Below are 26274 nucleotides of genomic sequence, written 5' to 3' on the forward strand. Positions count from 1 at the left end.
TTTGTTCGTGTGTGTGTGTGTGTGTTAAACATTCAGCGCAGACCACTGGTCACATCGTCTGACGTTAACACCCCTTAAGACCGATTAGAAAAACACAAATATCCATCATTAAAAACTTCCTTTAGGAAGAAGAGCACCCAATGCTCTCCATAAACCACACGATATAGAACAGCAAAAACACATCCATATACATAGATAGATATTTTAAAAAAAACTCAAACAAAAAAAAAAGAACTAAAACCTTCTCTATCTAAAAAAAAAAAAAAAACACTGATCTATTGCTACCCTAATCAGCTCTTCTGCTCACCCGGCTCAGCTTAAGCAGAGATTCAAAGTCACTGGCAGCCACCCTGTACCCTGTGTACCCTCAGAGGGAGGTTGGTTTCTCCCTGTGTGGGCTGTGTAGAACGGTTCTGATCCAGAGGTGGCCTCACTGGACCGTCCCCAGACAGACAGTTCCTCCAGCTGGTCGTCGTCCCCCCCCTCTGAGGTTGGCTATGGCTTCAGTTCTCCATGGTTCTCAGTGGTTCCACCTCCAAGGTTCCATGTCCCCCCCCCCCCCCCTACACCGAAGGGTTATATTGCACCGTCCCCTGTCCACAGGGGTTGCGGGGGGGGTGGGGGGGTGATTGTGTGTGTGTGTGTGTGTGTGGGGGGGGGGGGGCGTGTCATGGTGGTAATTGTGCGTGTGTGGCTCTGAGGGGGTCTCAGAGGAGGTTCTCTCGAGTCTCCGGAGGTTCTTCAGAGGTCACAGCGGACGGTGCTGAAGCCGGGGAGCGTGACGCGGCCTTTCCTCTTGAGGTCGCGCTCGGGGCCCGTGTTGACCCGCTGGACCAGGCTCTTCTCGTAGAGCAGCGGGTGGTAGGCCCCCAGCGTGCACGCGGCGTCGTAGTACCGCTCGTGGTAGTGGCACAGGTCCGTCTGCCGCAGGGAGGGGATGTACTCGTACACGTGCACCTGCTCGCACAGCGCCATCATCAGGAGGATACCTGCCGTTACCACACAGGAGAGAGAGGGGGGGGGGGGGGGGGGGTGTTAGATTTGCATCACATCACACACACACACACACACACACACACACACGCACGCTAGTTACCCTTTCTCAACACATCCCGTCTATATAGAAATAGTCTCTGAAAACCAGACATAATCGTCATCATCATCATCATCACGACGTCTCAAAGACTTTGATATTATTCTCCACGCGGTTCCCTAACACCCTAGGAAAAAAATGTGTTGTTTAAATCATCTCGACAGCAGCAGTTGCTCTCTCTCTCTCTCTCTCTCTCTCTCTCTCTCTGGAAGAAAGTTCAGGGAGAGTGATGGAGGTGGGCGAGCAGGGAGGGGGGTTTGAGCTGTACTGTTAGCTCAGGAGGAAGCCGTCAGAACCGTCTATGTCCGCTGGCTTAATGGTCCTGAGAGCAGCCAGGCTAAGCATGGCGAGCACTGCTCTATGTGGAGATGTCAGAGAGGCACTGTGACAGTGTGACAGGGGGTCTCTCTGACAGACCCCCCGGGGGAACAGATACATTTTTGACACCACTTCAAAACAAGAGTTCAAATGCTGTGGCTGTGGAAGACTATGTTCTATGACCCTGGCTGTGTGTGTGTGTGTGTGTGTGTGTGTGTGTGTGTGTGTGTGTGTGTGTGTGTGCGTGCGTGTGCGTGCGTGGCCAGATACTACGGAGTGAGACAGGGGCCTGTCTCTTAACTGATCTCCTTCCTCCCTCCCTCCCTCCCTCCCTCCCCCCCCCCCACTCTCACAGTTCTACAAGTGTTTCCTGATCATGTTCCGCTGTCGGCCGGCGTCCCACAACAGCGGCCCCACCTCCCTGCCCTCCAAGACCACCGTCATCCAGCTCAACCGCCGGATCTACAGCAACACCGTGGCCTGCACCGCCCAGATCTCCACCGGGGTCCTCAACAAAGGGGGCACCTCCCCAGACCACCAAACCAAACCCCCCGAGGTCACATGACGACACCTGCAGTGATTGGGGGGGGCGGGGGGGCTAACCATGACCATGACCACCGTGGACAAACGCATGGCTTCGCTTGCTAGTGACTCTACCGACCGCTCACCGCCGTGTTTACCATCAGAGTGTGTGTTACATGATAAGAGAGCTTATGCGTTTGCATGCCAGTGAGTGAGTGTGTGAGTGTGTGAGTGTGTGAGTGTGTGAGTGTGTGTGTGTGTACAAGCTGATATTCCATCCCTCTCCGCTCTAGTGCCTCGTGTTTTCGGTCTGCTTGTCTTGGTGTATGTGTCAATAAACACCGTCCTTCTGCTATCGCAACCTCAGTGTCTTCTCCAAACTGCTCAAGGTGGCTCAAATTCTGTATGTCCCCTGTCCCCTGTCATCTGTAATCTGTGCCCTGTCCCCTGTCATCTGTCATCTGTCATCTGTGCCCTGTCCCCTGTCATCTGTCATCTGTGCCCTGTCCCCTGTCCCCTGTCCCCTGTCCTATGTCCCTCCTCCTGACCTAGTGTCCTGTCCTGACTGACCACCGGTAGGTCGGTGACCGATAAAGTGCAATATGCTCAGTCTCAGACTGTAAACAACTGACTCTGACACTTTGACAACTGACAGACAGCTGTGTTCTGCAGCTGTGATGGAGGTCTATCTGAGATGGTGCTGTGTGGTGGTGGTAGTGGGTGACTGAGGCTGTTTTTCTACTGGTGGAAACCGCATGGATGGTGCTCATGATTGTATGATTGTCTTGTTGACCTTTGAACCGGAGAATGAACTTTGAAGTCATGAACTGATGTGAGATGTCTGCATCCCCCGCCCCCCCCCATACCATACCCCTGCCACCTCTTAATCCCTACCTGCACAAAAGAAAGAAAGCATTATGAAACGTGACGTGTGTCTCTGTACGTTTTTCTCTTCCTTGTCGACTAAAATGATTACAACGCATACATGGTGTGTCATACAGGGTGTGTCATACATACAGGGTGTGTCATACAGGATCTAGGGGTAGTGGGGGTAGTGGTGGTCTAGTGGATAATGAGTTGGACTTGTGATCAGAAGGTTGTGAGTTCAAATCCCGCCTGAAACCACACCACTACTAGTGTGCCCTTGAGTAAGGCACTTAGCCCTCAGTTACTCCAGGGGGAATGTCCCTGTAATTCGTAATTGTAAGTCGCTTTGGATTAAAAGCGTCTGCTAAATGGCAAAATTAATTAAAATTAATAATTAATTAATTAGGATCTGTCATACATACAGGGTATGTCATACAGGGTGTCGTACAGAGTGTGTCATACATACTGGGTGTGTCACACATTACAACACACCGTATCATCTAAAAACACACACACAATGGTTTCCACACCACAGCTGAATTCACCTGGCAATCTTCCACCCAGACCAGAAAGACTAGAGCTCCTCTCCCTCTCCCTCTCTCTCACCCCCACCTCTTGAATTTAAATGGACCGATTACAGTACACACATCATACAAAATAAAGGACATTTCCAACATTGTCCTGCTCCTACTCCTCCCGTGGTCATAATGACAGTCTTTCCGGAAGGAAAGGAAAGTGAAGAACAGCTAATGCCCCGGCAGCCTTGCTGCCACCGTTTATAGCCATGGCAACAGGACACTTAAAAGCAGAACGTTCTGATGGTGATGTCTGACACACTTCAGGACACGTGTGTGCGTGACTCTGCAGCCTGCTATGCTGATTAATAATACCCAGTACACTTATGTGCAATAAAGTCGTCCCCCGTGCTCATTATGTTACACAACATAGTCCATTGTTGAATCACATGAATTACAATATCCGGTGCTGCACATAACACACTTATGTGCATAACTGGGTATGTTAGTATAACTAATATGTACATGTCGTGTGTGTGTATGTGTGTGTGTGTGTGTGTGTGTGAATGAGTGTGATTGTGTGAGTGAGGGAGAGTGTGTGTGTGTGTGTGTGTGTGTGTAGGGCTGGGTATCGCCACTGATTTCCCAAAACGATTCGATTCCGATTCACAGCTCCCGATTCGATTCGATTCACGATTCACGATTCGATTCGATTTAGTTACAATATCAATTTTCCTTGAATATGAAGAGATTCTCAGAACTAATGCTATAAATGGTTCAAGGAACCCTATAACATGTAGCATTGTTAAACATATCAATGTTTACATTAAGAATTGACTCCGAAGCAGTTACATGAATGTACTTCTTATTGGAACATGAATGAACATCATTGACCAACATTTTGCTAAATCAGACACTACAAAAAGTGCTTTTTAACGTGCTTTACTGCAGCCAGTGTAAATAAAGGGGCTACAAACAGCCTATCGGTAAACAAGACATCACATATCCCTCAGGACTGTCTCAAATAGCTTATTTGCATAATATATATATATATATACACAATTAAAATGTGTGCAATAGATGAGGGTATTTTGGGGAACAAAAAAACACATTGTAAACCATAATGTCCATGAAACTAAAGCCCTTCATTACTGCTTTCTCACTTTTTGGAGATTGGAAGATTTTATTCAGGAATAAACATAATTGGAAAATCAATGATTATTAAAATACTGTAGTATACAGTAACAATAAGTTAGTGGAAACACCACAAATCTACGGAACCACTTATTGAGGCATCACCCTGACGTGAAACATGGAAAAGCGGATCCGAAACAAGCCTCGCTGATAAAGTGGCAAGTGATTGTCAGGTACGAGTCCATTGCTCTGGATGTCCAGCTGTCACACGTTATGGCAACTCTCTCTGCTGGCTGGAGTGAAGTTGCGATGTCACATTTCACCTGCGCGGACATGTCTGGGACTATCACTTCACTCAACTGTTTGCGTGTCGGTAACACGTAGCGTGGTTCTAGAGATATGGAGATATGATAAATTCTTGTAGCGCGAGATCTGGCCACGAGATCTCTTTGCGGGTAAAAAATAAATAAATAAAAAAATAAAAATCGATCTCGGGATTTATGAATCGATAATCGCTCATTCAATGAAGATCGATTCAGAATCGGGAAATCGATTTTTTGAACCCAGCCCTATGTGTGTGTGTGTGTGTGTGTGAGAGTGTGTGATTGCGTGTGTGAGTGAGAGAGAGTGTGATTGTGTGTGTGAGCGAGAGAGAGTATGCGCGTGTGTGTGTGTGTGTCCTATGAGCACTGAAGGGGACAGCAGGTTGAGGGGTTGATTGACAGGCTGGGGAGAGAGGTGTGGGAGGGGCTAAGAACACCAGCTGCTTGATTACGTCTCGTTAACGTCTTGATAATTCCCACGGAGCACAAAGCATCTGATTGGATGTGCCCGACAGAGGCCACCTGCACCCACCGCTGACAGATGGAGAGGACCGGGTAAAAAAGACCCTCCATCGCTTCCCCTCGACACAGAGGAGTGGGTGCATGTGTGTGTGTGTGCATGGGTGGGTGGGTGGGTGGGTGTGTGTGTGTGCGCGAGTGTCAGGGAATACATTTGAGACGAGAAATAACGTAAGAGAGCGGTAATGTGCGTCTCACACACACACACACACACACACAACCACTAGAGAATTGCGTGTGTGCGTGTGTGTGTGTGTGTGTGTTCTCACCTATGAACCCAGAGGAGGGGGGGTTGGGTTGGATGGTCTCCTGGGTGTTGCCCTGGATCACGTCCCACAGCTGCCACACGTAGCTGGGGTGGAGGACGTAGAAGGGCTGGCCCGGGTGGAGGCGCCGGTGGTCCACGTACGGACTGAACAGGTTATAGTCTGGACTGGCATACCACTGAGGGAGGGGGGGGGGAGGGGGAGAGAGAAATAGGGATATTTGTCAAAGCTGTTATGCAGGGAGTTCAGAACATCCCTCACTCAGTAGGATACAGAACTCAACCTCCATCACTCAACTAACTAACCTCTCTCTCTCTCCTGGAGAATTTGAGATAATCTGGTTACAGGATACAAATCAATCAATCAATCAATCAATCAATCAAGCGACGGGAGAACATGCTCGCAATTTCATTGGATGTTACATTCCAAGAACCCTCCACTATATATAATAAAGGCCTTAAGAGTGTTGGTCCAGCACCACTGTCTGTGTGGTTGAAGACGCTATGAAAGCTATGACAGAACTTTTTGTAAACAAATATCATTTGTCAAATGAATAACCTGTCAAAAAATACATGCCGCTGGGTAGGACTTGTTTGCAGAGTTGTTGCCTGTGCTAGCTGGCAACACTGAAGAAAGTTTGTATTTCGTTGGTTTGAGGTGTTGCAGGGCGTCACTCATTTGAAAACAGATTTGAATGAATGAATGATCTTTATTGTCATTGTAACAGGTGCAACGAAATTTAAATGCAAACCCTAGGTGCTAACAAACAAACACAGTCCTAAGTTAGGACTAACATAAACACAACTCAAAGCAGCCTCCTCTAACAACCCCCCCGCAAACCCACCCACCCACCTGACACCTCACAATAACAGCATTTAAACACACACGCACATCACAAATCAATTAAATTCCTGAGCCTTTAAACAACACGTCAAACACAGGAGAACACTTAGAAGAAACACAATCCTTTAGAGGAATCCACAAGCGTGTTCTGCAGCTAGAGCCCTGCTGTAAAACTTCACTGTGATCGCTAAAAGAATGTCCTCAGTAAAATGCTGCAGTATTCAGTCTAGGCCAATTAAAAATTATGTCAGCTAATATGTTGCATTTTCTTACTCAAACACCTTGCTGTGGGTAATGTACGTAACCTGACAAAGGTTACATCAAGTGGAGCAGAGCGTAGGGGGTAATTGCTAGACATGGTCGGCCGACTCAGGATACGGAAAAACTTTCAACGGACGGCAAATTGATATTGTATGGAGAAAAGAAAGAGGGAAAAAAAAAAGCTCAAAGGGCATTAATGCATAATTGTGTTCACATTTTAAGACTCCCTCACACACTTTCCTGACAGACTACACAGTGACATGAATGAATAACTAGTCAAGCTACTACTCTGATAAGCGTTCATTAAATAAGCAGTTTTTTTTAATGAAGTGGTCAAAAGAAATCAAGGCCGTCTGGCAGCTTTTCAGACTGAGTGGCCAAGCCAGGGCAGCCGAGGAGAACGCTATAGTCAACAGTAGGGACGAGCCGTTTTCAAAAACAGGTATGTCTCAAGTGTGTAAGCCATTCCAGACATGGTTGTTATTGTCGTACACTGGTGTGTCAGCTGTGCAGCGGTCAGTCGACGACTCGTGTCTTTAGCAAGTTTTTGAACGACAGTTTGTGTCGTGACGTCCTATCGGTACGTTGTATTTCCCTATCTCCGAATCCCAATCCAGCATTTTAGGCCATCTCTCGTCAACACGTCTCTAACTGGCTGCGTGTCTTCTGTGTCTCTAACTGGCTGCGTGTCTTCTGTGTCTCTAATGGGCTGCGTGTCTTCTGTGTCTCTAATGGGCTGCGTGTCTTCTGTGTCTCTAATGGGCTGCGTGTCTTCTGTGTCTCTAATGGGATGCGTGTCTTCTGTGTCTCTAATGGGCTGCGTGTCTTCTGTGTCTCTAATGGGCTGCGTGTCTTCTGTGGCTTTAACTGGCTGTGTCTTCTGTGGCTCTAACTGGCTGTGTGTCTTCTGTGGCTCTAACTGGCTGTGTGTCTTCTGTGGCTCTAACTGGCTGCTGTGTGTCTTCTGTGGCTGCGGAGCTGCTACTGTCAGCCCTGTCTTTGTACCTTTGTTTTGCCTGCAACGCACACGGCACACGAAAAGAAAAAAAGAAAAAATAGGCTAATCTCTAGATGGCATGCCGCCGCAGCCAGCGTGAGAGACGCTTGAGACGCGCACCTCACGGCTGCTCTAACCTGTTAACATGGGCTGTGTGGCTGCTCTAACCTGTTAACATGGGCTGTGTGGCTGCTCTAACCTGTTAACATGGTCTGTATGGCAGCTCTAACCCGTTAACATGGGCTGTATGGCTGCTCTAACCCGTTAACATGGGCTGTGTGGCTGCTCTAACCCGTTAACATGGGCTGTGTGGCTGCTCTAACCTGTTAACATGGGCTGTGTGGCTGCTCTAACCTATTAACATGTGCTGTATGGCTGCTCTAACCCGTTAACATGGGCTGTATGGCTGCTCTAACCCGTTAACATGGGCTGTGTGGCTGCTCTAATCTGTTAACATGGGCTGTATGGCTGCTCTAACCCGTTAACATGGGCTGTATGGCTGCTCTAAGCCGTTAACATGGGCTGTATGGCTGCTCCAACCCGTTAACACGGGAGCCAAAATGAAACGCACATGCGCCGCTGAGGTTGACGCTCGTGGTGTGTTTTAGGGGTCAGAGAGACTCAATCCAGAGCCCTTCCTAGCACACATATCATCTTCACTTCATTGTAGCTAACGGCCCAAAGACGGTCATCACGGTGCTATGAAGCTTTCAGAAAACGCAGATTTAAGATCTGCGATTCAAAAAGGGCACGTGTCTGCTTCTGCAGCTCTCAGAGGAGGACTGTTGGAAGCCTTGTTCTGTGGTTGCCTCAAGGAGGAGAAGTGGTCCTCCTGATGTCCACCCCCCCCCCCCGCAGCAAACAGGCTATTGTTAGATTCCTCAGACCACCAGCCAGGGCCTACGCACACCATTACATCTGAACGGAAAAAGAACAGATTGTCTCCAGAAATGATGACATCACAGAAAAAGGACTAAATTATTCAAGTCAACACGGCAGTGGAGGAGGAGGTGCAGTGGAGGGGGAGGAGGTGCAGTGGAGGGGGAGGAGGTGCAGTGGAGGGGGAGGAGGTGCATGGGAGGAGGAGGAGGAGGTGCAGTGGAGGAGGAGGAGGTGCAGTGGAGGAGGAGGTGCAGTGGAGGAGGAGGAGGTGCAGTGGAGGAGGAGGAGGTGCAGTGGAGGAGGAGGAGGTGCAGTGGAGGGGGAGGAGGTGCAGTGGAGGGGGAGGAGGTGCAGTGGAGGGGGAGGAGGTGCAGGAGGCGGGATTCAATTTCCAAGTGATGGATTCTAGATGAATTAACCTGCTGGCCTCTGCCAACTCTATTATTCCCTCATTCAGAGTGATTACATCATTCAGAGTGATCACAGCCATGTCTGTTCTACAACATGAGTCTCTCTGACTGACGGATGGGGTGAGGATGGAGGGAGGAGGAGGAGGGGTGAGGATGGAGGGAGGAGGAGGAGGGGTGAGGATGGAGGGAGGAGGAGGATGGAGGGAGGAGGAGGAGGGGTGAGGATGGAGGGAGGAGGAGGAGGGGTGAGGATGGAGGGAGGAGCCAGGTTGCTGCCAACCTGACGCAAGAGCCATGAAATGAGAGAGAGAGAAGGAGAGAGAAAGAGGGGTGAGCAAGATAAAAGGAAAGAAAGAGGAGAGAGAGGGAAAGATGGGGGAGAGAGGGAAAGGGACCGAAAGGGAGTAAAAAAAAGAAAGAAAAAAAAAAGGTGAAAGAGGGGATGGGGAGAGAGAGAGAGAAAGGGGGGAGAGAGAGATAGAGAGAGAGAGAGAGAGAGAGAAATTGGGAGGGGTAACCTCCCATTTGTAAAAAATATACGTGGCGCACATCAGAAGTGGAGTTCAAGGATAACATGTCATGGACAGGAAGAAGAGAGGAAATACAGTATAGGAAGAGTGTGCGTGTGTGTGTGTGTGTGTGTGTGTGTGTGTGTGGAATGTTGGCGGATCGCTCAGGCGTTCAGCCCACAAATGAGTTCTGCGGTTGGAGGGACTGTTGAAAGTGTGTGTTCTGAAGTCCTTGATCTAGAGACGGGTGTTGTGTGAAAACTGGTACGTTGTGATCAGATGCTCAACCAGAACACTGGTCTCTGTGGGCCTCTCAGAACGCTCCGCTCTCAAGGCTAGAGGGGCGATCAATCACAACCCATAGAAGACAGACGAGACAACCCATGTCATGGACAGGAAGAAGAGAGGAAATACAGTATAGGAAGAGAAGGGTGAGGAGAGAGAGAGAGAATAAGTAATGGGGGAGAGCGGGAGAGGGAGCAGAGCGATATACTGTAGTATATCAAGTTAATCTCTGATGATCTCTGATGCAAGGTTGTGGTGTGTCTGGGTGCAGCAGACCTATTCTCTCTCCCTCAAACACGGCTCTTCTCTCTCTCATATACATGACTCTTCTCTCTCATACATGACCCTTCTCTCTCTCTCTCATACATGACCCTTCTCTCTCTCATACATGACCCTTCTCTCTCTCTCATACATGACCCTTCTCTCTCTCACTCATACATGACCCTTCTCTCTCTCATACGTGACCCTTCTCTCTCTCATACATGACCCTTCTCTCTCTCATACATGACCCTTCTCTCTCTCACTCATACATGACCCTTCTCTCTCATACATGACTCTTCTCTCTCTCTCATTGTGATGTGTGACACACATTGTTGGTCTAATTGTCTAAGTGTTAACACCCGTGTCTTGTTTCTCAGGTGCTGATTGCACCTGGGGCCTGAGGTATAAAAGACCTGAGACCACACCACTCTGGGCTTCTTACCCGTCTGCATAGCCATGTTATTTTGTTATTGTCTTTAGTTCTTTCTGTTATTATTATCACGCTTCCCTTAAGGAAGGGTGTGTTTGTTTTTGCAGTTATGTTGAATCTTTCGTTCGTCCTCACCAGTGAGAGTGGTAATTATTAAAATAATTGTATTTAATTCAAACCATGACTTTGTCCATCTGTTTCCATAATAACGTATCATTGACCTGTGACAACGAGCCCAGAGGGCAGTAAGTCAATGTTTACGTTATACTCAGGGGTGAAAGTGGTTTGAGTTTCTTACAGGAACTATAGGCTACTACCCCAACCTTCATCGTTTCATATTGTTCTCCTCCTGCCCCCAGCTTCATGCATCCCTGAACACACACATCGTGGTGTTGGTGTCGAAATTAGAAACACTTTAGGGCTGCCATGTTTCACCAAAAGTTTGGAGTGAGAGTTTTTGGTGGTGGAGCGACCCAAAACTGTGCACGTTTTGGTAGCGGCGGCCCCTCTCTCCCACACAATTATTTGTGCTAGTTTCCTGCAATTTTAAACCAGCACAAGAAATGAAAATAATTGGAACATTTGATAAAACAAGAGAAATTCAGATAATATATCTTAAGTCTTAATAAACAAATACAGTAGCCTACAGAGTCTAAAACAAAATTGGGCCTCATCAAGTGAACTCAACCCCTTGGTCAGCAGCAGAAAGACCCTTGGTCATCATCTTATATACAGTGCATAGATGGCTATCATGTTATACAGTACATACCAGGGTTTTTCCTGGGTCAAAATCAAGCCTTGGAGGTTGATGTTGTGCACGCGCAGTGCGCCCAAATTTTCTTTGAGGGACCTCCAATTGTTGTATTTGTATTGTAAATTGTAATTATTATTATTAATAATAATAATAATAATAATAATACGATGCGATTTGAAAGTACCAGTAGGCTACCAGATACGTATGCACATATTTTGCTACCAGGGTTGCCAGATGGAATTGACAATTTCCAGCCCAACCAGTCTACAAGCTGCCGAATCCACCCGTCCAGTGTGACCAAAAGTAGCCCAATCTGGCAACACGGCTTGCTTATGGAAGCATATAGTGGACTAAGTTCAAATGTTAATGCAATTTGAGATTGCATTTGCATGTTCCACTTTTGCATGCATTCTTTCAGACAATATTCAAATTCAAATGCAATTCTAATGAGCGGATGTGTTTCCTAGAACATATAAATGCAATTGCTAATCACATTATTGCATTACAATTTGAATATTGACTCAAATAACGCAGGCAAAAATGGCAAATGAATATGCTATTTTGGGATTGCATAGTCATTTTCACATTAGAATGAAAATTTGAATTTTGTCAGCTACAAAGCGGATGTGTTTACTAGAACATGTAAATGCAATTGCGTATCACATTATTGCATTACAATTTGAATATTGACTCAAATAATGCAGGCAAAAGTGGCAAATGAATATGCTATTTTGGGATTGCATAGTAATTTTTACATTAGAATGAACTTGTCAGTTTTGTCAGCTACAAAGCAGCGCATGACTTTGAAAATTAAATGTCAAATGGCTTTGCATTATCATTTTAATATTGACAGCGAATGTGCACATCAGGTACATGAAAATGAAAATGCAAATCATTAGAATTGCATTTGAATTTGAATATTGTCTGAAAGAATGCATGCAAAAGTGGAACATACAAATGCAATCTCAAATTGCATTAACATTTGAATTAAGTCCACTATATGCTTCCATACGGCGCGACTGTAATCCCGGTCGGACTGTCTCAGTGCCCAGTGCTGCCCACCCAACCACGTCGCGTCGCGTCGGGTCTACTGTAAAGCGGGTTAACATGTCCTTTTCAAAGGTATTAAAATAGACGCAACGAAACATAACGTCAGCCATGTGTTTCCTTGTTGGAAATTATGGATCGTGAATCGTGATTGCTTCTGCACTCTGCAGCAATCGGATTTTGATTGACAGGCAGCTGCATCTCTTCCCCCAACGGCGTTCCGGCACAGAAAGTCTTGCCGGAACGCCGCACCGGACCGTTCCGGCCCACTTTCACCTATGGTTATACTCATACATGACTCTTCTCTCTCTCATACATGACTCTTCTCTCTCTCTCATACATGACTCTTCTCTCTCTCATACATGACTCTTCTCTCTCTCATACATGACTCTTCTCTCTCTCATACACAGATCTTCTCTCCCTCATAGATGATTTTTCTCTCCCTCATATATGACTCTTCTCTCTCTCATACATGACTCTTCTCTCTCTCATACAAGGCTCTTCTCTCTCATACATGACTCTTCTCTCCCTCATACATGACTCTTCTCTCTCATACATGACTCTTCTCTCTCTCTCATACATGACTCCTCCCTCTCTCATACATGACTCTTCTCTCTCTCATACATGACTCTTCTCTCTCTCATACATGACTCTTCTCTCTCCCATACATGACTCTTCTCTCTCCCTCATACATGACTATTCTCTCTCCCTCATACATGACTCTTCTCTGTCATACATGACTCTTCTCTCTCTCATACATGACTCTTCTCACTCATATACACGGCTCTTCTTTCTCTCTCATACATGACTCTTCTCTCTCTCTCATATACATGACTCTTCTCTCTCTCTTTCTCATACATGACTCTTCCCTCTCCCATACATGACTCTTCCCTCTCCCATACATGACTTCCCTCTCTCATACATGGCTCTTCCCTCTCCCATACATGACTCTTCCCTCTCTCATACATGACTCTTCTCTCTCTCATACATGACTCTTCTCTCTCTCATACATGACTCTTCCCTCTCCCATACATGACTCTTCCCTCTCTCATACATGACGCTTCCCTCTCCCATACATGACTCTTCCCTCTCTCATACATGACTATTCTCTCTCCCTCATACATGACTCTTCTGTCATACATGACTCTTCCCTCTCTCATACATGACGCTTCCCTCTCCCATACATGACTTCTCTTTCCCATACATGACTCTTTCCTCTCCCATACATGACTCTTTCCTCTCCCATACATGACTCTTCTCTCTCTCATACATGACACTTCCCTCTCACAGGGCACAGTAGATTTGCATAACCTGCACAACATAACCTTGCCATTATGCAGCCGTTCAACACGACCTCGACATCAGCCTTGTGCACCACGTTTACATTTAGTTATTGTGTTACACCTGGGGTGAAGTGTGTGTGTTGGTGTGTGTGTGTGTGTGTGTGTGTGTGTGAGTGTACAGTGTACACAGTTACACACCTTGTACAGGTTGACAGTGTAAGGTGCAGGGTCCCAGGCCACCAGAGTCACATTCTTGTAGAGAGAACTGCTGTTGAAGCGGTGTTTGGGATTGGCCAGGATCTGTAAAGGGGAGGAGTCACAGATTACAAAGGGAAGTCTACACTAAGGAATACGGTACGGTAACAACACTAACTGTTACAGTTTTGCTACCAAGATCAAGCTTGACGCACAACCGCACACACACGCGCGCACACGCATGTGCACTCACACACGCATGCACTCTCACACATACACACACAGAGTGATGTCTCCTAATGACAGCCACTTCTCGAGCGTGGGCTGTGTGTGTGTGTGTGTGTGTGTGTGTGGAATGTTGGCGGATCGCTCAGGCGTTCAGCCCACAAAGGAGGTCTGCGGTTGGAGGGACTGTTGAAAGTGTGTGTTCTGAAGTCCTTGATCTAGAGACGGGTGTTGTGTGAAAACTGGTACGTTGTGATCAGATGCTCAACCAGAACGCTGGTCTCTGTAGGCCTCTCAGAACGCTCCGCTCTCAAAGCTAGAGGCGATCAATCACAACCCATAGAAGTGAGAATGTGTTTGTGTTAGAATGTGTGTGTGTGTGTGTGTGTGTGTGTGTGTGTGTACGCGTGCGTTAGTGAGTTTGTCTCCTAGAGTGAGTTATAACTCCTATTCAAAAGAACTCTCTTATGTATGATGTAACGTGTTCCTGGACTGTTCACATTGTGGATCACACAAACATGTCCACACATAACTGACCACGTGTATTATTCATCTATTGTCTTTTTTGTACATTTCTACTACCACACACGCACACACACCTGTGAGTTGATGATGCGAATGGTGGTCTTATTTCCAACATCTCTTTCATAACCCCCCGTAGGTGCCGCGTTGAATCGCAGAACTGCATCATGGGAATCTAAGGGAAATGGCAGAAAACAACAACAACATCACTAGAGAGGAATAGAAGAAAAAAAACGTTTTTAGTCAATGAGACTCTGAGCTGGATGAAGAGAGAAACTGCCACCAAACCCAAACTTTAGTTCTGCCCCTTCCCAACCCAAACTCAAGTGAAGGAGCTTAGTCGTTCAGACAGAAGCGTACCTATGTTCGCTGGGTCCAATGTTCCCCGGTCCCGAAAAAAATTGCTTGAAAATCATTCGCTTGAAAATCATATGGAAACAGGGATCTAGAAGCCTTTTTCAGGGAGCGGGGAACATAGGACCCGTGGAACATAGGACCCCTTTTCAGGAGCAGGGAACACAAGACCCATTTTCGGGAGGGAGCTAAGGTACCAGGGAACATAGAACCCCATTCAACCCCAGACAACCTCCTCCAAGCCTACCTGCATTCACCCCCTCATCATAAATTCTCTGCTGGTAACAAATTATTCATTGAATGTACCTCAGCCGCACGTGCTATGCTGCGGTCCTAGGAAGAACCTGGATAAGACCAGCCAGTGTTCACTGATAACCAGACACACATACATATATGTATGATCACGTATGCAAGACATTCTTCTGTTGAACAGTGATAACGTGGCCCCTGGCTTGCCACTTCAGGATATTAAACACCCTCCGCATGAACGCAGACACACACGCAAACAAACATAGGCACACGCACACTCTCTCTCTCTCTCTCCCTCCCTGCGGAAACTTTAAGAGCCTCTGAGAGATGCTGAATTGTGACACGGTCTGGTCATTTGGACCGCAAGTCGGAAACCAAATCAAAATAATCTGCCTTTTATTTTGAAACACAAATACATTTCAACGTTGTGGAGAGTCACAACACAAACTCGCTAGTCAAGCCAAAATTCTGCAACGCAAGGGATTCGGTGAGTAATCCCCCCCACTGATACCTAGTTAACTATAACACTACTTTACATTGTTAGCAGGCTCACAAAACAAGCTGTGCTAGTTGACTAGCGAGTGTGATTTTCAACAACGCTGAAATGTATTCACATTTTTTGAAAGAAAAGTCGGAACATTAAATCGGAATGCCGACTTGCGGACCAGACCATAACACAATTGTGCGACCTCTACTTGATCTGTTGCTTTTCCCCGAGCTCTTCCCTGGCTAGCGTGGCTGATCCTTCTAACCTCTCTCAGGTTAACATGAAGCTCTCTGATCTTAGTGGTCTTCACAACGCATGGTACATATTACTACCAGTCATTGAGAATGACTATTTCATTTGTGATTCAATATTACGTAGTGGAGCCCACTCTGTAAGTAGTGCACCTGTGCATTTCTACATTGGCCTTTCAGTAGTAAAATAAATAGAAAGACTGCCCTCTAGTGGTCAATGTGTGTAACTGAAGGAACTTTTACAGGCACACAGGCCACTGCTCAAGCCTTTCAGCCTTTTAGGGCCTTGCCTAGTGGCCATTGACAGGCCAGCACATACCAAAGACTGTCATCATACTTTTATACTCTAATGTGTACTCTATATACACACACATACACATCACACAAACACACGCATCCCCCTGTTGTGATGGATGGTCACGGCTAAACTGAGACTCACGTAATCTCTCCCTCTCCACTTATCGATCAGCACATGTTTACTCCAGCAGGAGTATGATGCATGGATGAATGGTTCTGTTTGCCTGGTTTGACACTTGAATGGATGTGAGGCTTACCCTTCATTCATCACTGACACCATTCAACCGTTAATGTGTGAATTGGCCTTCAGTACATCTCCTGTTTACCCTTGAGGACTTAAGCTCCTCACTGACATTGAAAGTGAGCATTTTTGTCCTCAGATGCCAGGTCAATTAATTTTCCAAAGTACTACTTGACAACCCTTGAGTTGTGTGCTTTTAAGTGCTTTTAAGCTTTTTGCAGTCGATAGAAAAATGAAAAATGAAAAATGAAAAATGCTAATGACATGGCCCAAAGTGGTCTCCATTTTTAAATGGAAAAACCCTGGGGCTGGATAACAAATGTGACAGGATCTGGTGAAAACGTCCTCAAGTAGGGCAATGTCATTTTTCAGTTCTTTCCAGATTATGAAAGTACAGATTGTAAGCTTTCAAAGGATGTGTCATACACTGACATCTAAAAATAACCTAGCTGGAGAAGATATTCTTATTTGAATGTTGGTACACCTCAAACCAAATAGCAGAGAAACATAGTCTGAATCAAAAAAACAGAGGCAAAACAGCTGCTAGTAGGCTAGCGTTAAAAAGGAACATAACAACGAACATCTAACTGCCTGTTTAGCATATCACAACATGCTGTTAGAACATCAACATGCTAAAAACACATAATTACATGATCACACAGTCTTTGCTTTTGTACACGTCCTAAAACTTACGTTTACATGCCATGTATCACTTACCCAGTAGCCTATGGCAGACGATACAGTGCATCTAATTCACAAATTATAAGTATATAGTGATCCTAAAACTGTTGTTTCAAGTGGGCTCTTTAACACTTAGGATGGCCCCTGTGGTGCCCTCTAGGGGTGTGCACTGGGGGTGAGTGTTGATTATAATCTATCCTGCATCTAAACCTGTCTTGATTGGCTGACTCTGTGCACCTGGGCCCAGTGCATCGTGGGCCATAAAAGCCACATTGCAGGACCTCCCTCTCTCTCTGCAGGACCTCACTCTCTCTCTCTCTGCAGGACCTCTTTCTCTCTCTCTCTGAAGGACCTCCCTCTCTCTCTGCAGGACCTCACTGTCTCTCTCTCTCTCTCTCTCTCTCTCTCTCTCAGCAGGACCTCACTCTCTCTGCAGGACCTCTCTTTCTCTCTGCAGGACCTCACTCTCTCTCTCTCTGCAGGACCTCTCTCTCTCTGCAGGACCTCACTCTCTCTCTCTCTGCAGGACCTCTCTCTCTCTGCAGGACCTCACCCTCTCTCTCTGCAGGACCTCACTCTCTCTCTCTCTGCAGGACCTCACTCTCTCTCTGCAGGACCTCCCTCTCTCTCTCTGCAGGACCTCACTCTCTGTCTCTGCTGCAGGACCTCACTCTCTCTCTCTCTGCAGGACCTCACTCTCTCTCGCTCTGCAGGACCTCACTCTCTCTCGCTCTGCAGGACCTCACTCTCTCTCTCTCTGCAGGACCTCTCTCTCTCTGCAGGACCTCCCTCTCTCTCTGCAGGACCTCTCTCTCTCTCTCTCTGCAGGACCTCACTCTCTCTGCTGCAGGACCTCACCCTCTCTCTCTCTGCAGTACCTCACTCTCTCTCTCTCTGCTGCAGGACCTCACTCTCTCTCTCTCTGCAGGACCTCTCTCTCTCTCTGCAGGACCTCACTCTCTCTCTCTGCAGGACCTCACTCTCTCTCTCTCTCTGCAGGACCTCACTCTCTCTCTGCTGCAGGACCTCACTCTCTCTCTCTCTGCAGGACCTCCCTCTCTCTCTGCTGCAGGACCTCACTCTCTCTCTCTCTGCAGGACCTCACTCTCTCTCTCTCTGCAGGACCTCCCTCTCTCTGCAGGACCTCACTCTCTCTCTCTCTGCAGGACCTCCCTCTCTCTGCAGGACCTCACTCTCTCTCTCTCTGCAGGACCTCTCTCTCTCTCTCTGCAGGACCTCCCTCTCTCTCTCTCTGCAGGACCTCCCTCTCTCTCTCTCTGCAGGACCTCACTCTCTCTCTCTCTGCAGGACCTCACTCTCTCTCTGCAGGACCTCACTCTCTCTCTCTGCAGGACCTCACTCTCTCTCTCTGCAGGACCTCTCTCTCTCTCTGCAGGACCTCTCTCTCTCTCTGCAGGACCTCCCTCTCTCTCTCTGCAGGACCTCTCTCTCTCTCTGCAGGACCTCCCTCTCTCTCTGCAGTACCTCACTCTCTCTCTCTGCAGGACCTCCCTCTCTCTCTCTGCAGGACCTCCCTCTCTCTCTGCAGTACCTCCCTCTCTCTCTCTCTGCAGGACCTCACTCTCTCTCTCTGCAGGACCTCACTCTCTCTCTGCAGGACCTCTCTCTCTCTTTGCTGCACTCTGCTTCTGCCACTCGGCTTTTGTTTTGGTTCTTTCCTTTCCAGGTATCCTTTGTTTTGGATTATGTTAAGGTTAATGTCATTTGCTTTTAGCACCTTTCAACACCCATCCACTCACTCATCCAGCATACATCACCACTGAAAAAATACATCACTGGTGGAAACTAATTTTGGCGAGATAAAAAAAGAACAGAAGGAACCATTCAGTTAAGTCTGAAGGTGACAGTTTCAGATTCAAACATCTGGACGCATATTTAGAGAGCCATCTAAGGATCAGAACAAAATCACAGCTTAAAGACATCCATTCCCAGTATCTACATGGACACATTTTGGAGATGTTGCGAAGAAGGTTTTAAGTGTTCTAGTGCAGAAGGTTTTAAGTGTTCTAGTGCAGCACCTGTCCCATCGTGCTGATACCTTGCCGTGGTGGGGCAGCTTGTGTGCTTCTATGACTCTGAGAGCTATACCGGCCGGGGTTTACACCCCTGGCAGGTTCAACCAAGCCGGGCAGGTTTCAGAGGAGGGGCCAGACGAAAAGCAGCACCTGGTCCTCCAGGTTGGGGGTTGGGCGTGGGGCCAACAACCCCATCCCGTAGAAAACAATCCGTTACAAAAACGTTGACAACAGAACAGACCTCAGCCCTGGAAGAAGAAGGATCCTCAATGAGAGGAAATATGACGCTGTGTGATGAAAGCTGTCAAGTCACAGAAGTCACAGAGCCGAAACCCCTTCTGTCAACCAGAGACATACGAATTGGAACATGGAACGTCAGGACCTTGTATGAGACCGGAAAAACCATACAAGTAGCAGCAGAAATGAAGAGGTACAAACTAGATCTTTTAGGAATTAGTGAGTCACGATGGACACAATCTGGACAACAAAGACTGCAGACAGGAGAGCTGCTACTCTACTCTGGGCACGAAGAAGACAAAGCCCCTCACACTGAGGGGGTTGGCCTTTTGCTATCAACAACAGCAAAGAAAGCACTGATTGGATGGGAGGCACATGGATCAAGAATTATAACAGCCACCTTCAGAACCAAGAAAAGGAAAATCAAGTTGAACGTGATACAATGCTATGCACCAACCAATGACAGTGACGATGGAAAAAAGGATGAGTTCTACAACAGACTGCAGAGCATCCTGGATCAACAAAAAGGAAAAGACATCAACATTCTCATGGGGGACTTCAACGCAAAGATTGGCAGAGACAACACAGGCTTCGAAAAAGTGATGGGAAAGCATGGCCTAGGAGAAATGAATGAGAATGGAGAGAGATTTGTGGACACCTGTGCCCTGAACAACCTGGTTATCGGAGGAAGCGTCTTCCCACATAAGAGGATCCACAAGGCAACCTGGGTATCACCGGATGGAGTGACCGAGAACCAGATAGACCACTTCTGCATAACCAGCAAGTTCAGGAGATCACTACAGGACCTGCGAGTAAGGCGAGGAGCAGACATAGCATCAGACCACCACCTACTAAGCGCTATGCTCAAGTTGAAACTGAAGAAGCACTGGATGGAAACAACATCAAAGAAACAGAAATTCAATGTCCACCTCTTAAAAGACACACAGACAAGAGAAGTGTTCACACTGAAGCTGAAGAACAGATATCAAGCCTTGCAAGATCTAAGCAGTGACGAAGGAGACCAGCAAGACCAATGGGAAAGGATAAGGGAAACCCTCATAACAACATGTAAGGAAGTGATTGGAATAAAGAAGAGAAACCATAAAGAGTGGATATCAGCAGAAACACTACGCAACATAGAAGAAAGGAGACAGAAAAAGACAGACGTTAACAACAGCCGAACAAGGGCAACCAAGGCAAAAGCCCAAAGAGAGTACACTGAGGCAAACAGACAGGTCAAAAGAAATGCCAAGAAGGACAAGCGAAACTACATCGACAACCTGGCTAAAGAAGCAGAAGAGGCAGCAGCAAAAGGAAACATGAAGGAACTGTATGACACCACCAAGAAACTGTCCGGAAAGTTCAGCAGACCAGAACGACCAATCAAAAACAAGGAAGGAAAGACCATCACAAGACTGGACCAACAGCAAGAGGGATGGGCAGAGTATTTTGAAGAACTCCTGAATAGACCGACACCACATAACCCCCCGGACATTCAACCTGCGGAGACTGACTTAGTCATCAACTGTGGAAAGCCCAGCAAGCAGGAAATCCAACAGGCCATTGCACAACTAAAGAATAGTAAGGCAGCAGGACCAGACAACATCCCTGCCGAGGCACTGAAGGCAGACATAGACACCTCGGTAGAGATGCTACACCCCCTGTTCGAGAAGATATGGGAGGAAGAGGAAGGGCCAACAGACTGGAAAGAAGGCTACTTGGTCAAAATACCTAAGAAAGGAGACCTCAGCCAATGCCACAACTACAGAGGAATCATGCTTTTATCAGTGCCAGGAAAAATCTTCAACAGAATCCTCCTCGAGCGAATAAAGAAAGTGGTGGATCCGCAGCTAAGAGACCAGCAGGCAGGCTTCCGACCCAATAGATCATGTGTAGACCAGATTGCAACCCTCCGAATCATAGTTGAGCAATCATTGGAATGGAACTCTCCATTATACATCAACTTTGTAGACTACGAGAAGGCATTTGACAGTCTCCACAGAAACACCCTCTGGAAATTGCTTCGACACTACGGCATACCAGAAAAGCTTGTCAACATCATGAGGAACTCCTATGAAGGAATGACCTGCAGAGTCATACACAGCGGGCAGCTCACACGAAGCTTCCAAGTGAAGACCGGAGTAAGGCAAGGCGGTATACTGTCCCCCTTCCTCTTCCTCCTGGCCATTGACTGGATATTGAAGACCACAACGGCACAGAGGAGAAACGGGATCCAGTGGACACTCTCAACACAACTGGACGACCTAGACTTCGCAGACGACCTTGCCCTACTATCCCACAGTCGACAACAGATGCAGGAGAAGACAAACATACTGGCAGACACCTCAACACAACTAGGCCTCAACATCCACCAAGCAAAGACCAAAATCCTAAAGATCAACACAAACAACGAAGACCCAGTAAACCTGGAGGGAACAGCACTCGAGGAAGTAGAATCCTTCACCTACCTAGGTAGCATCATAGACAAGAAGGGTGGCACGGAGGCAGATGTCAGAGCAAGAATCAGCAAGGCAAGGGCCTCATACATCCAACTAAAGAACATCTGGAGCTCCAAGGTAATCAGTCAGCGGACAAAGATCAGACTCTTCAAATCCAACATCAAGCCAGTACTCCTATACGGATCAGAGACGTGGAGGACAACCAAGATCACAATGACTAGAGTGCAGTCATTCATCAACAGATGCCTGAGGCGGATCCTGAACATCCACTGGCCAGATACCATCAGTAACAACGATCTCTGGCAGAGAACGGGCGAACAACCAGTGGAAGAACAAATCAAGAGAAGAAGGTGGGGATGGATCGGCCACACACTACGCAAACCAAACACCAGCACCACCAGACAGGCCCTTAGATGGAACCCCCAAGGCAAAAGGAAGAGAGGCCGGCCCAAGAACACCTGGCGCAGGGACTTGGAGACAGACATCACACAGAGTGGACTAACATGGAAACAGCTGGAAAGCAAAGCACAGGACAGAGGACCCTGGCGAACTGTTGTCGACGGCCTATGCTCCTCCAAAAGGAGCGATAGGCGTAAGTAAGTAAGTAAGTGCAGCAGGCCTCATGCTGCTGCAAAGAGCGTTGCTTCCTCCAGTCATGAACCTGCGTCCTCTGTACTGCCAGCACACATGACCGTCACTGAAACACCAGATGTTAAACTATGCCACGGAGAAGCTAGCAATTCCATGGCACGGGTAGGGGGAATTTCAACTTGAGAAGTGTTTAAGAAGTTAACCATTTCAACCTGGTGACACACGTACCGCTCTTAACTCACCACACCACAGCGACCCCAGTCGTTGAGTTGCTGAGCGCAACTGCCGATCCGGGTCACGGCACCAATGTTACATTAGGGGCCTAATTAAGGAAGTGCTGGGGACACATGGGAAGGGGAGGGGGAGAGGGTTAACTGGTGATGGCAAGCTTGAAGAGGTGGGTTTTGAGGGCCTGTTTAAATGTTGGGAGGGTTGCTCTGTTATAAGAGCAATGAATCCAGCATGGCGTACCACAGTGGTACACTGCAAAAGTGGTCTATTGCCTTGAGTCAAACAGAGGATGAATGACGGCAAGAGAAAGAAGCCAGGAGGGGAAACAGAGGACGGGGAGCGACAGATACGGCCAGTCAGAATGCTATTCCTTTGATTCACCACATGATGGCAGTACAGCATTTACAACCCACCACACAGATCCAATAACTACAGATTCAAGTGCATCTTCCACCATCCTGACTTCACTGCTAAATAAATCAAGGTGGTTCGATTTCCCGTTGAAGCTAATTTTGTACAATTAACGGAACAAGGTTTAACTGGTTTCAAGTTGCGGAGGGTCAATAGTGAACGAGCTGATATTCATCTGGAACGACCCCCTCATAGTCCCAGAACAATCTACTATTTCTACACTGGAATGATGAAGACACAGTTCGTCAGGTCTACGGCTCACCGTCAGGATAATGGCTGGCTAAACAAAGGGTGTAACTTGTGACTTCACAACACAGACATAGCCTATTCACCAATAGACTATGCAGCTCCTCCTTAAGATGAGATTTAGATTGTCTTCCAACATCACTGCCAGGGTCAGGCCTCTCGCCTGGCCTGTGGTTGGTGATACGGTTGTGTCAACGCCCACTTGAAAAGCTTTAGGAGAGTCATAACAAAACAAAACGATTCAAGTCTAACCAGATAGGAGAGAGAGAGGTAGTGTGGTTAGCCCTGGCTGTATCTACAGTGTGTGTGTGTGTGTGTGTGTGTGTGTGTGTGTCCATCCTTCTTCTAATTCTTCTTATGACTGCCAATGGCTCCTGGCCCGAGCAGAGATTACTTTTCTTGCGATGACTAGATGGATAGATGATTCACTTACTTAGACAAATGTGTTTGTTGTAAGTCGCTTTGTACAAAGGCGTCTGCTAAATGCCAAAAATATAAATGTAATGTGGATAGCCACGGTGATGTTATTACTGTTCAACTGAAATATGTTAAGTGCATCCATAAATGTATAGTAAATACATAGTGGGCCTATCTATAATCCATCCCTGTCAGGATGTTGGTGTGAGTCTGGTTATCAGCGACCTGCGGCTGGTCTTATCCTTGTGTCCTGGTGAACAGGCTTGTGTTACACTGCAAAACGTCAGCTCGCAAAAACAAGGGAAAAAAGCAATAAAATGGGGGAAATATTACTTAAAATAAGCAAAATGATCTGCCAAAGGAAGAGGAAAATTTCACTTGCCAAGAATTTCTTAAAACAAGTAAGAAATATCTTAAAACTAGTACAGTCGAACAAAAAAACAAGCATATATTGCCGTGATTTAAGATATTTCATCTTATTTAGATTTACTTTTTGCAGTGCATCAATGTTCTTTCTAGGAGCGTGTATGGTTGAGACACAGTACATGAGAAGAATCCACATCTCTATCTAGGCCTCCATAGTAAGGACACACAGAAAAGAGAAGCAAAACAGTTCAGATGAAACCACAGTATGGTCTGACTGGTACAGTAAGGTGGGTGAGTTGAAGTAGCTTGATTGGTTACCAGAGGGGGGGGATCTTTTTTAATATTTTTTTTCAAGTGAGCCATCTGTCTCTGAGTTCACACTCTCGCCATGCCCCAACGACACGCCAACTGCTTAAGTGAGGCTGTGCAGAAGCAGCCACCGTTCCATCGCACGCACGCACCCACGTACGCACGCACGCACCCACGCACGCACCCACCCACTGCTAAATGCAGTAAGCACACATGAAGATACAAGTGGCTCAGGATGTGGTAAGAGACTAAATAGCATGAATACATTGACGTACCCTATCTACTCACTCCTCCACAGTAAACCTTCCCTTTATGGCGCTAACTAATTAATCACACCACACCAACTGTCTAACTGTCTAACTCGTAAAAAAAACAAAATGGAGGAGGAGCAGCAGCAGATTGGCTCGGAACAACTCCCGTCAAAACCCTTATGTCCACACACAGATACTGTTACAGCAGTGGGGGGGGGGGGGGGGGGGGGGGGGGCAGCAGCAGGGCGGTCAACCCACCGTTAGGACAGATGTCTGCTCCTCTGTGTGAGAGACACAGGTCCAGAGCTCCAGCAAAACTCCTCTCTGGGCCAGCATGCCGAGGGGCATGTCCGTACCCAACACGCCCAATCGACTTTTCAATCAATGTTGTGGATGTCACTGTATAAAACCCCTTTGCCCCCCCCCCACCCCTCACGCAGACCGCCAGAGAGAGAGAGAGAGAGAGAGAGAGAGAGAGAGAGAGCACTGTCACAATGATGGCTCCCCAGGATCAATGCAGTATTTCACACTACTACTGACAGCACGCAAGCCCAGCAACCACAACCACCTTCTCTCCCCCCTTCCCTCACAGAAGATATACGGTCTCTTAACAGATCAGTGCTCCAGACAACGTCCTCGTGTGGTCGGGTGTCTAGATAGGAACAGACGACACACACCCTGGCCTTACAGACACTCTAATCCCAGTCATGACAGAATCCCACTACTTTGCTACGCTGGTATTAGGGACGGGACAGAATAATCGATTATTCAATTAATCGTTCCAGAGGGTAGATTTTTGAACATTAGAACCGTGTTTTTTTTAATGTTTATGTATCATTCAAATAAACAGACAGAACTAATGAGGGTTCTGTAGCACTCAGGGCTTGGCATTAAGCTTTTTCAGGTACTTGTCCTTCGGACTTTTACTCCGAGAGCTCAAGTTACTTGTCCAAATATGACGACGCGTGTGTGTGTGTCTACCGGTACTAACACACTACAAGCCAGTAATACATTACATTACATTCCAATTCCAACAGTTACTGTGGATCCACGTGCACGCCAGAGAATGTTCAATTTTAAAGTTTAAAGTAAAGGGGTCATGCCAGCATTAATGTTTTGATTCAAAGGCATGATTTGCCAGATTCTTTAGGCATGATTGTTTTAATTTTTAGTTATTTAATTTGAAATTATAATCAATATTAACAATTAATTAGTTGGGTTGGGCAAATTGTCAAAAATGCACACTGTCTATTTAACAGTCTACAGCTCTGTACTGAAATAAGATATGAAGATATAATCAATACAAAATATGTGCCCAAGACTTCCTTCTTTCATTTGGCATGAAATGTATACCATTGTGATGTATTGTGCCCAGTAAATGTTAGACAGATGTGACAACATACCCTGCGCTCCCCTACTCAGCAGACATAGATTGTTTGTCAAGGCAGCATACATTGACAAGGCAGCATATTGACAAGGCAGCCACATTGACAAGGCAGCTACATTGACAAGGCAGCATACATTGACAAGGCAGCTACATTGACAAGGCAGTATACATTGACAAGGCAGCTACATTGACAAGGCAGCATACATTGACAAGGCAGCTACATTGACAAGGCAGCATACATTGACAAGGCAGCTACATTGACAAGGCAGCATACATTGACAAAGCAGCTACATTGACAAGGCAGCTACATTG

General features: G+C 46.9%; 1 protein-coding gene across 3 annotated transcripts in view; it reads right to left on the reverse strand.

Annotated features, from left to right (window-relative positions):
• Positions 1-286: 286 nt before the first annotated feature.
• st6gal2a (ST6 beta-galactosamide alpha-2,6-sialyltranferase 2a) overlaps positions 287-26274 on the reverse strand; it is a 43843-nt gene continuing 17855 nt past the window's right edge. For all 3 annotated transcript variants that reach the window (XM_080536223.1, XM_080536225.1, XM_080536224.1), the window contains 4 exons: positions 14539-14636; positions 13718-13819; positions 5561-5735; positions 287-989 (listed from right to left, as the gene is read on the reverse strand). In XM_080536223.1, the coding sequence (XP_080392349.1) occupies positions 742-989; positions 5561-5735; positions 13718-13819; positions 14539-14636 (623 nt within the window). In that variant the 3' untranslated portion in view covers positions 287-741. The remainder of the gene's footprint in view (positions 990-5560; positions 5736-13717; positions 13820-14538; positions 14637-26274) is intronic.

Source organism: Nansenia antarctica (assembly GCF_963989245.1).
Source record: "Nansenia antarctica genome assembly, chromosome: 7".
Lineage (NCBI taxonomy): Eukaryota > Metazoa > Chordata > Actinopteri > Argentiniformes > Microstomatidae > Nansenia > Nansenia antarctica.